Raw genomic sequence first — 10,523 nt, 5'->3', positions numbered from 1 at the left:
TAAGCTCTGAATAAACAGGCAGCTCCAGGCTAAAAAAAAAAAAAAAAATGCATGCAAAATCCCTTTTTCTTGTTTGTGAGTCACACAGCTTGGGTTTTGAGTCTAATTTTGTGAATATGCGTTTTCTGTGTGTGGCGAAGATGATTTGAATTGACTCCTTACTGCACCCGCCTGTTTATGTAAGTGTAAAATGAAAGGCGTGGAGGCAGCTTCAGGTTGACAAGGCTTCAAGGCTTTATTGGGGTTCAATGCAGCACATTTTGAGACTCAAAGCACTCAGTGGGGAGTTGAGGTAAGGCATTTTTAAACCGCGCGTTGCACCCAAAGACAGTCGGATAAGCACATTTTTGGTGACAGTTAAAGCACCTGCGAATAGATCCACACACAGCAGAGTCTATTCCTGACGTCTCCCATCTTTATTATTTTCCTTTGTTGTTGCCATGTAAACATGTGCATACATGCTGTTAGTGTTTCAAGTAAAACATACAGAGGCCTCAGTGACCGAATATTCCGAGTTCATGAGGTTTTTTATCTTTGTTTTTTTTCTTTTTTTTCTTTTCGATGAGGCATCTCTGCATATTGAGCACCAGAAAACTGATTCGTCAGTTTAAACTTTCTTATCAGTTGTTTTGGCGGATTTCTCTTTGGTTTCCACCTCTTCTTCTGCTTCTTTTTCACCTTCCTCCTCCTCCTTTGCACCCTCTTCATCGCCTTCTTTTTGCTCACTGTCGTCTTCGCTTTGGGGTTGGCTTTCTTTTCCCCCTTCTTCCTCCTCTTTTTTGTCTTTACCCTCCTCCTCCTCGTGATCCTCTTCATCTGTAAGGAGACATTTGAGCACAATGGAAATGTTCTATTCATTGTCAGAAAGGTAAAATGGCAACACTAACCTTCTCCTTTTCCTTCTTCTTCTCCCTCTTCTTTCTCTACTGCTTCCTCTCCCTCTTCTCCCTCTTCCTCTTCCTCCTCAGCCTTTTCTTCATCCTCTTTCTCATCTGCTACTTCTTCCTCTTCTCCCTCCTTCTCCTCTTCTTCCACCTGCTCTCCCTGCTCCTCTTCCTCCTCTTCCTCTTGAGGAGGGCTGGACTCCGCCTGCTGGGCTTGGCTTGCGGTTATCACGTCTTCAGTGAAAAGCGACGGAGAGTACAGGCGGGAGCTCAGCAGGTACGGAGCCGCAGAGCTCAGCAGAGACTGGGTGGAGACCTGCGCTCTTCCGTAGGCTGGAGCAGGACCCATGGCCTGAGAATAAACGGTGAAGGATCCTTGTTTTGGCACGTTCAAGCGGTTCTCCTCCCCTTCAAGAAGCTTCCTAGTGGGACGAGACAGCAAGTGAAGGTCTCACGGTTACAATGCAGTGCATAAAACTCTGCAGTGAGTGTGACTTGAGCACTCACCTATATGCCGCAATCTCAATATCCAATGCCATCTTTACGTTCAAGAGGTCTTGGTAGTCTTTTAGGTAGCGAGCCATGTCATTCTTGTTTGCCCTCAATTCATCCTCCAGTTCACCTATTGTGTTCTGCAAAAAGAGAAAGCACAGTAGAGTTCAAGCTGATCTGACATTTAAATGAGTTTACCCATTGCTCTTCTCCTCTACTTTCCAAAGTTGTGCTTGCTTACCTGCATTGCAGAGATCTCAGAACTCTGTTTCTCCTCCACCTCCTGCAGTTGGTTTTCCAGAGCCTGGATCATCTCCCGGCAGGCATCAATCTCCAGGGTTCTGTCTTTGAGCAGTCGGCGGTACTCTCCGGCCTCGTCCTTGGCGCTGCGTGCGCTCTCTGTACTGCGCGTGGAGCCTACCGTCATCACGCTCATCTTGTTGCAGAACCAATCCTCTGCTGCTTGCAGGTTACGTTGTGCCATCGTCTCGTACTGGCCCCGAATGTCACGGAGAGCAGTGGAGAGGTCCGGCTTGGAGACCTCCATCTCCACGGCCACCTCAACGCTGTACTGAATTTGGGCCTGCAGCTCGGCGATCTCACTCTCACAGAGGCGCTTCAGGAAGGCCAGCTCGTCCAGAAGGGTGCCGACACTTTTCTCAAGCTCGGCCTGGCCCAGCGCGGCTTCGTCCGCTCCCTTCCTGGCGTCCATGAGCCGTCCTTCTGCCTCCTCTCTGCCAAGGACTTCGTCTTCGTAGCGCTTCTGGAGGTTCTTCAGCACATCCTCCATCTCATCTCTGTGTTCCTGGGCCGCTTGCTTCTCGTGGCGGGCCTCTACCACAGCAGCATGGAGCTGGCGGACCTCATGTTCGTACAGGGCCCGAAGATTGGAGGGCTCTGCCTGCCTCTGCCTGAGCAGCAGCAGCTCCGTCTCCAGCAGCTTGTTCTGCTGCTCCAGCTCATGGACTCTCTCAATAAAGCTTGCAAAGCGATCATTGAGGTCCTGGAGCTCAGCCTTCTCCTGGGTCCTCAGCTGTTTGAACTCGGAGCTAACTTGGACCGCTTGCTCAAGGCGGAGCTCGCTGGCAGCTGCAGCAGGAAGGATGGGGGAGTAGCTCGAAGGAGCTCTGGTGGATGTCGTATAACTTCTGCGTGAAGATACATAAGACGGCATTGGGGCTGAATGCGTGGAGTAAGCAGACCTGGATCCAATTCCTCCTCCAGCTCCATATCCTGCATTGCGCACAACTACTCTCCGCTTGTAAGTGGAAGGGAGATAAGGGTCAAAGCCAGTTGAAGTCATGATTTCGGAGCTCTGCCGGGTCGTGCCAGGGTATGTAGCTGTGTTGTCTGCACAGTGAATCTGCATTACTCTGGCTTTTATAGAGACCGTAATGACTGTGACGTAAGCTTTTTTTTTTCCTTCCACAATGCTGACGGAAAGAATTGATTATGGTCCTTGCCAGCCAGCAGAGATGGGGAGGAGTGTGTGTGTGTGGGTAGATGAGGCGGGGATAAGTAACGATGGAGCAAAATGGGCTGCAACACACAGGGTCACCGAGGACATTAAGAGTCTACTGTTACTCCTGAAAACTGCAGAGAAAGCTGCAGTTTTACCCCATAAATCCTTAGGAAAATATCAGCCTATTGATATCAGTCTATCAAGCAGTTTTGGAGTTTTGCATCATTGTTTTATATGTCATGTGAAAGAAAAGCTAAGGGATCAAACAATTGGGTGGTCCTGTGAAAGAAAGGAAAAAAGGAAGGGATGCAGGAAGGAGGACAGGACAGAAAAAAAGGACAGAAGGAAGGAAGGAAGAAAAAAGAAAAAGGGAAGAAAGAAAGAAAGAAGGAAAAGGGGAAGAAAGAAAAAAGAAAGAAAGTTAATTGAAGGACTTCATGAACACGATTGCCCTCTAGCGGCCATGTGTTTAGTATGCAGCTCGAACATTACTAAGACATTTGAGTTTAAAAACATAAGTTTAAAAACGAATGATACAAATTCATGTTTGTACGTTACTTGCAGTTTTTACATTATACCACAGCATTTCATACGAAACAAAGAAAAAATCATCCTAAAAAAAAAAAAATAATCATACAGTGTCCTAAATGCATTTATTGCAATGGTCAGAAATTCTGGAAGACCTCCTGTTTCAGAATTGAGTTCAACACCTTTTTCACTCCAGATATAAATTATGTTACTTTGTTGTAAATTCTCTAACATAAAGGACATACAGTTCTCTTTTCATAAACGCTTCGTATAATTGGTGATGCATTGCTTTTGTCAAACATTGTCAAAATACATCGAATGTGTTACAGTGGAGGTACTGATCATTTGTGACATGTCTAAATAAGCTAACGCTTTATTTCTTCACTCCACTTTATCACAAAGCATTTTTTTTCTATAAATAAATTCACTGTTTAGTCACATGCCGGCCTAAAAATGCGTTTTAAAAGTTCCTAAATGGTAAATAACACAAAAGCACGTTCTATGGTCTTGAATTGGCTGGGTACGCTCTTTAACACTCAGCCGAGGGAGGACCTAGGGAGAACTGCTGACAAGGTGGAGTGGGAGGAGTTCTCGTTTTAAACGGAGACAAAGCATTTTTCTGACAAGAGAAGGTCAGAGACATCTTGCCCATATCAAAAACCACAACGCGCAATATGAGTGACATGGTCAAGATGATTCTCCGGTTTTAACTTTAAAGAACACCTGCTGGGAAATATGGGCAAACCAATCCGGCGTAACGATTTGCTTTCTCGGATGAGGAATAGTGCGTACCCACTTTCCACATTTCTCTGTTGTTTATGAAATTCTACTTGTATCGAAGCATTTCATTGGTTACATCTATACACTCGCAGAGTCTTGACCAATGACCGAGGATTTTACTAATTGGCGGGTAGCAAACGTCTTTTGCTGCAAACGTCCCGGGGTCCATGACTTCCAGCAACAAAGGATGATGAATAAAGTTGATTTCCTCATATATCACTGAAATATAACCACTTCCGCGTCTGATTAATGTGTCAGAAAAGTAAAGCAGGTGCCTCGACGATGGACGGTAAGTTACAGAGGTTAGGAAACGATGATTTGCTCTGTGAGACACAAGCTAATGTTAGCTCCCTGAATTTGCTTTTGCACAATTAGCAAAGCACTATATTACTGTAATTTCACATAATGTAGAGCATTGCTCTATATTATGTGAATTATAGTTATAGTCTAAACTAATCAGCAACCATTGTGTTCGGGGATGTAGTTCTGTTATTCAAATACTGAAATAAGTGTGCTGCCATTATGCTAGCCAGGCTAGTTGAAGGGACAATTCGGTAAAGTTAGCTTAGTCGATTAGCTTGTCCTTTTATTTTAATTCTCTGTTTGGTGTGTCTTCTGGGGCTGTTATTAAGTAAATAGAATGAATAACTCACTAGTGAACTGGTATTGGATTATGGCTGTTTCATTGAATGTTACAAATCTATTAGGTCTACTACAATGAATTCATCCATAACTACAGTAAACCGTTAATGTTAGAACAAACAGACATGATCATATTTCTTTTTTAAAGAATAAAATCGACCTGACTGGGGTCATTGTACTGTTACAACAGCTAGCGGGGGTCCAGAAGTTGCAGAACCTGGAGATTGTCCCAAATTAATATTCCAGTAAGTTTGTACAGCACTCCAAACCATAGCATTATGCTCCCACTACCATGCTTGAGAGGTGGCACAGTGTTGTTGAATCTGAAAACCTTGACGTTTCTAAGAGGGTTCTTTTGTTTTGTTTGTTTGGTCAGTTTTTATGACAGAATAGTTTGATCTTCGTCTTTAAACGAGTTCATGCTCATTTCAAGATGACAGTTCATCTTCAAATGAATAAGATTGGTAAGATGGTGGAAACTTCCCAAACAAACATGACAGCTGCTTTTGAAAATTTCACAGAATTCTCCTAAGCCCCGACTTCAATGCTATTGAAAGTTTAGGAATTACATGACTAAAAGCAGGAGAAACCATACAATTTAAATGAGCCCTTAGACATTGGGTAAGAAGAAAGTTTAAATATCCAGTTAGAAAAATGATAGAAAACTGAAAGTTTGTGGTTTCTTTGCATCAATTAAACCAAATATTAGTTGAGGTGCATGTATATGTGTCAGCACTTTTCTCTACTTGATTGAGAAAATTGATTTTAAATTTAAAGATGTATTTTTTTGTTGTATGTTTTATCATCATTTCAGCCTTAATGAGTGTATGTAAATTTCTGACTCGCATTGTATCATTTTTTCAAACCTTCAGAACCAGTCGAACATTCGCCATAATAGCAGAGAGCCTGCTTTAAAGACATTAAAATGGTAAGCTGCGCTCAATATTCTGCTTTGCCCCGCCCACCATGTCATGGGATTTGTTGTCGCTAATGAGTTTGTTGCCGTTGACCTTTACAGATTCGAATTGCGGCTCTAAATGCTGCTTTGACAGCCGCCGACGAGTGTCAGGACCCGCTGAAGAGCAGCAAGAGTCGGACGAAAGAGGCTCAGGTACCGACTGAATGACGCCAAACAGCATTTACGCCGATCTTTGGATAGAAATGAATGACCTCTTCTGACCTTTAATTGACCTCCGCAGGAAGCCGAAGCTTTTGCTTTATATCACAAAGCTTTGGATCTCCAGAAACATGACAAGTTTGAGGAGTCCGCCAAAGCCTACCATGAGCTGCTTAAAACGCCACTGCTCAGAGAGGTAAACTCACCTTGGTGCATTAAACAAAGCGTGGTGATTCTGTTAAGGGTCACACTCTTACTAACCTACAGAATTAGCTGTCGATGTTCATTTTGGGCATTTAAAATTGAATGTGGTTTATGTACTGTTTTTTTTTTCCTTTTTACTAATAAAATTTACTATTCCCTTTGACAGTTTTTAAGTGCACCTATTAACTCAAATGTTTTTCACTACACAGTTTTACATAAGCAGTATATTTTAGTTGTTAACAATGCATCCCACAACTCTGTGCCTAAAAATCACTTCTTCTTTTAAGGTCTTACAACTAAAATCTGCATTATCTTTTGGTGGGACTAAGATCCACTTATACTAGATATGTTATTTAAATGCCCTGGAAAAATGTCCTTCATATTCTCCAAAATAAGAGAATAAATACGTCTAACGTCCTGAGGACTTTTTAAATCGATGATCAAAACTTCACAGATGTCGAACTTTACCCAACTGTAAATTTACAAAATCACCAATTAAATTAGTGCTTTAGGATTTATCCTGAAAAATTAATGAAGGGAAAGTCAGTATGCTAAACATTTCCAAAGTTAGCAAAAATGCTAAAGAGCTAAACGAAAAGTTAGCTTTGCTATTGGCAGATTAGTGGATGAGTGGAAGTATGTCCACTACTGATTTACAGTGAAATTAGGTTTCACAACGTTGGACTTTATGTAGTAATTAGAGAGTTCATTTTACTTTGGGGCATCGGACTAAAAGGGGTTGAGTATAAATACATATAAATACATGCCGCATTTAGATATATACTTGTAAAAAATCAAGCAAATAAGAAAAACCTTTAAATCACATAGTTTTTCTTTCACTTCATAAGTTTGCACTCCTGACATACCGTGTAAAGTACCAATATAATTGATTCTGGTGGTCGTAGTATGAGAAAATATGAAAAAGTTTAACCCTATGAGTACTTTACTAAGGTGCTGTATATAGTTGTAACCCGATGCTTCTAAACTGGTGATTTAATGCTGTGGTACGACTGCTGAATTGCCGTTTCTGTGCTTTGCCCTTGTCGTTAAATTTTCTATACTATCTAATATTTCAGGCCATGCCCTCAGAGGATCAAAGAGTGGGTCTCAAGCATCCTGGACTGATGCTGAAATATTCCACCTTTAAAAACCTTGCCACTATGGCTGCATCCCGGGACGACTTGGAGAAAGCAATGGAGTTTTATTTGGAGGTAAACGCTCCATTTTTACGGTTAATTCTGAATATTTTTGTTCATGTTGCTGCTTTGCTTACATTTTTAATTGACGTGAATAGTACTGATAAATATATATTATTACTTTTCTTTTCAGGCTGTCATGTTGGACTCAACTGATGTGAACATGTGGTATAAAATCGGTCAGGTGGCTGTGCGACTTGTTCGCATACCTCTGGCGCGTCACGCGTTTGAGGAGGGCCTGCACTGCAACCCGGACCACTGGCCATGCCTGGACAACCTCATCACTATTCTGTACACGCTTAGTGACTATACCTGTAAGTAATGCACATCATCATGAGCTCAATTCCAGGGATGTCCCAAAGTGGATGTTTGATCCCTGTCACCGACTTTTAAGGTTAGGCATTTGATACCAAGTCCTATTGTCCTCCGATCACTTCCTGTCGTCTTCTTTTCCGCCAGTAGCAATATCCGGTTGTTAATGACACAACTTGAGACATGAAAAGAGTATTTCCATTGCAGTTTTGCAAACCACACTAATTTCAATACAGCTGAAAACCCACCTCATCCTACCATAAAAACCTTTTATCAAAACACGTGTTTTTTTCAAGATTGACGTGTTTCCGTTAAGCAAATTTGTTTTCATAATTCCAATTTGCGCAAATATATGGACAATGGAAACAGAACTACAGTTTAGATACATTAACTTGATGTTAAAGTATCTAAAGGCCTGTAAAGTCAAATTTTATTTCAAATTTTGAGTAACCTGTTAAAAGCTGCTGTAATGTACATCAACTGAAACCAACACAGATTTCTACTTTGTGTCTAAAGACGCCTGTCTGTCTGTCTGTCTGTCTGTCTGTCTGTCTGTCTGTCTGTCTGTCTTGACCATTCAGTTGCAGTCTTAAACTTTTGACCCACTCCTGCTGCTGACCTTTTAAAGCTGAGTGGTTTGCTTTAGTGCTGGGCTAATGTTAGGCGTTTGCTCTTTGTTTTTGTTATAACTCTTTATAAATCTCATCGCTGATTTATGAGGCTGGAAAATTGTTGTTTTTCAGCCTCATGAATTTACTGCTTTTCGGACATTATAAAATTTAACGACTTTACTCCATCTACTCTTGTTCTATCTCTGAAAATCTCAGCTGGTAACATGAACACATGTTCTCTCTTTTACGCTGAATGTCAGTGTGAAGGGTTAAAAACACTTTCATTCTGAGAGAATAGCCCAGATTTGATTACCTTTAGTCCAGTTTGGCTCACCATGCAAGGAGGAAGAGAGGGTGTTTCTTCGCTATTGGATGCACAAATCACGTTCTTAGTTTTGTCGAGGACTCCAGATACCGTTTGTTAAAAATTTTTGTGATCTGCCTGAAGGGAACGAAGCGAGACATTTTTCCCTTGATAGTGTAAAAAATTAAATATAGCCACAAAGGTAAATTTTATCTGCATTTTTGCAGATTGTTTATACTTCATTGCCAAAGCCCTGGAGAAGGACCACTGCTACACTAAAGGCCTTGTGTTGAAGGAAAAAATCTTTAAGGAGCAGCCCTGCTTGAAGAGGGATACAATGCAGATGTTTACAAAATGGTAAAAGTCTGTCATATTTACAACTTACCGTTAGTCTAAATCTGCACAGCACTGAAAGTTTTCATGCATTTTGCTGTGAATTGTTGCAGCGATATGTCCATTCACTATGTGGAAGTGGAAGAGGAAGAGCGCAGATCCATCATTGAAGAGGCTATGGAGTTAAGGAGGCGCAGACAGACTCTCTCTCACCGTGAACCGAAACCAGACCTCGTCCTGGTCCAGCCCATGCACTGCCTCTCGTTAGTTTCTGTTTTGAATTACTCGAATTAGAAAAAGTAGTCCCAGTGGAATTAAGAATTTGAAATGGTGATCTTCTTAGATTGAACCATGAGCAGAAATGTTTGTTTCTCCAATGAGTATTTTTTATTTTATGTTTAAATTTGAAGTCTCTTCTGTTTAACCTCAGATGGAAGCAGGTCGGCGAAAGCTTTCTGGCGATGTACAAACATCAGACGACCTGTGAACCTCCACGGCCGAGTTTGGGCTGCAGAATCGACCTGTCGGCGTACCGCGACCCCACCTTCCCCCAGAACCTTCCCCAGCCGAGTAGCCCTGTGAGCATGGGCTTGGCCACGGTGCTCAGCAGCCCCAGCTCGTCCCTGCCGCCGGTGGCCTTCAGTGAGCCCGCCGTCCTGCTGGGTTCTCAGCCTCAAATCACCCTTAGTCAGACGACTGTGGAGATCACAACTACAGCTCCCCCTGCTGGTTAGCGTTGCTGGTTTACATAATCTCTTTTGGGAAAACACAACACTGATTTACACTAACATTCTGTAATTCTTCATTTTCACACTTCTTGATCCTTTTTTGCTTATATTTTGTCATGCTGCAATTACAAACTGTTGTGTCTTTGTTGGAGTTTGCAGGTAGGCCAACACAAGGTAGTTCATTAAAAGTGGAAGGAAAATTATGTATGAATTCAAATTTTTTTCAAATTAATTTCTGAGAAGTATACAGTGCCGTTGGATTAGTATGCTGTTGATGCACGTTTTGCTGCAATGACAGCAGCATGTCTGCAGGGGGCATGTCAGTGCCAACTTTACACAATTGGGAATTTTTTTTCCCCATTTAGGTTTTTTGCAATATATCTCCAGGTCAGTCAGATTTAATGACCAAACATGCATTTATGGATAGGGTTGCATCTAATAATTGCAATTGATTATTCTGCCAATTATTCTGATATTTGATGAATTAATCAATTAGTCAGATTAAAAAGTTGGCACATTCTACAAATTTTTTATTTGATCTCTTAAACTTTTTTCATACAATATTAGATATAAATTAAAAGATGCAAATAAAAACCCAATTCCTTTTTTTAAATAACAAGCATTTAATGCCCAAAATACGATAATGTATTATTTCTTTAGTTAATTTGAACTGGATAAAGCCAAAACTTGAAGTGTTTTGGGTGTTTTTACCTTAAATGCAAAGTAGATATTTATTTTGTACAGTTTTGGTTTTATCACAGCTCTGACGGTGGTGTTGTTTCAGCAAATAACCTTTTTTTTGAGTCTGTATACTCTTTTTAACAATTATTTGATTACCGATTTAGTTGACGATTATTTCAATTATTGATTAATCACGATTAAGCTGGTTAATCATTCCAACCCTAATTTAGAACACACCTAAATACGAAT

At 41.3% G+C, this 10,523-nt stretch overlaps 2 protein-coding genes across 5 annotated transcripts in view; one reads left to right on the top strand and one right to left on the bottom strand.

The window, feature by feature from the left end:
• Positions 1-210: 210 nt before the first annotated feature.
• nefl (neurofilament light) lies at positions 211-2,954 on the bottom strand. The gene is made up of 4 exons (XM_023344004.1): positions 1,618-2,954; positions 1,392-1,516; positions 888-1,306; positions 211-816 (listed from the first exon to the last, which is right to left on the bottom strand). Exons 1-4 carry the CDS (start codon positions 2,743-2,745, stop codon positions 608-610), a joined length of 1,881 nt encoding a protein of 626 aa, XP_023199772.1. The 5' UTR covers positions 2,746-2,954; the 3' UTR covers positions 211-607.
• Positions 2,641-10,523, top strand: part of cabin1 (calcineurin binding protein 1) — a 66,981-nt gene continuing 59,098 nt past the window's right edge. For 3 of the 4 annotated variants that reach the window (XM_023344002.1, XM_023344001.1, XM_023343999.1), the window contains exons 1-9: positions 3,212-4,435; positions 5,661-5,716; positions 5,807-5,899; positions 5,988-6,101; positions 7,186-7,320; positions 7,439-7,619; positions 8,760-8,889; positions 8,979-9,128; positions 9,296-9,594. In XM_023344002.1, the coding sequence (XP_023199770.1) occupies positions 5,714-5,716; positions 5,807-5,899; positions 5,988-6,101; positions 7,186-7,320; positions 7,439-7,619; positions 8,760-8,889; positions 8,979-9,128; positions 9,296-9,594 (1,105 nt within the window). In that variant the 5' untranslated portion in view covers positions 3,212-4,435; positions 5,661-5,713. Of the gene's footprint in view, positions 2,710-3,211; positions 4,436-5,660; positions 5,717-5,806; positions 5,900-5,987; positions 6,102-7,185; positions 7,321-7,438; positions 7,620-8,759; positions 8,890-8,978; positions 9,129-9,295; positions 9,595-10,523 lie in introns of those variants that run through there. The other variant, XM_023344000.1, reaches the window with a different exon arrangement.

This window comes from Xiphophorus maculatus, chromosome 12, assembly GCF_002775205.1.
Source record: "Xiphophorus maculatus strain JP 163 A chromosome 12, X_maculatus-5.0-male, whole genome shotgun sequence".
NCBI classification, from domain to species: domain Eukaryota; kingdom Metazoa; phylum Chordata; class Actinopteri; order Cyprinodontiformes; family Poeciliidae; genus Xiphophorus; species Xiphophorus maculatus.
This window is presented reverse-complemented; position numbering and strand designations above follow the sequence as displayed.

What these genes read in the sequence shown, in the direction of transcription:
- nefl (XM_023344004.1), bottom strand. Translation starts at nt 2,745, where the DNA reads ATGCAGATTCACTGTGCAGACAACACAGCTACATACCCTGGCACGACC. An exon ending in ATTGAGATTGCGGCATATAG is followed by an intron (nt 1,307 to 1,391) that starts GTGAGTGCTCAA and finishes TCGTCCCACTAG; the next exon opens with GAAGCTTCTTGAAGGGGAGG. An exon ending in AGAAGAAGGAAAAGGAGAAG is followed by an intron (nt 817 to 887) that starts GTTAGTGTTGCC and finishes GTCTCCTTACAG; the next exon opens with ATGAAGAGGATCACGAGGAG.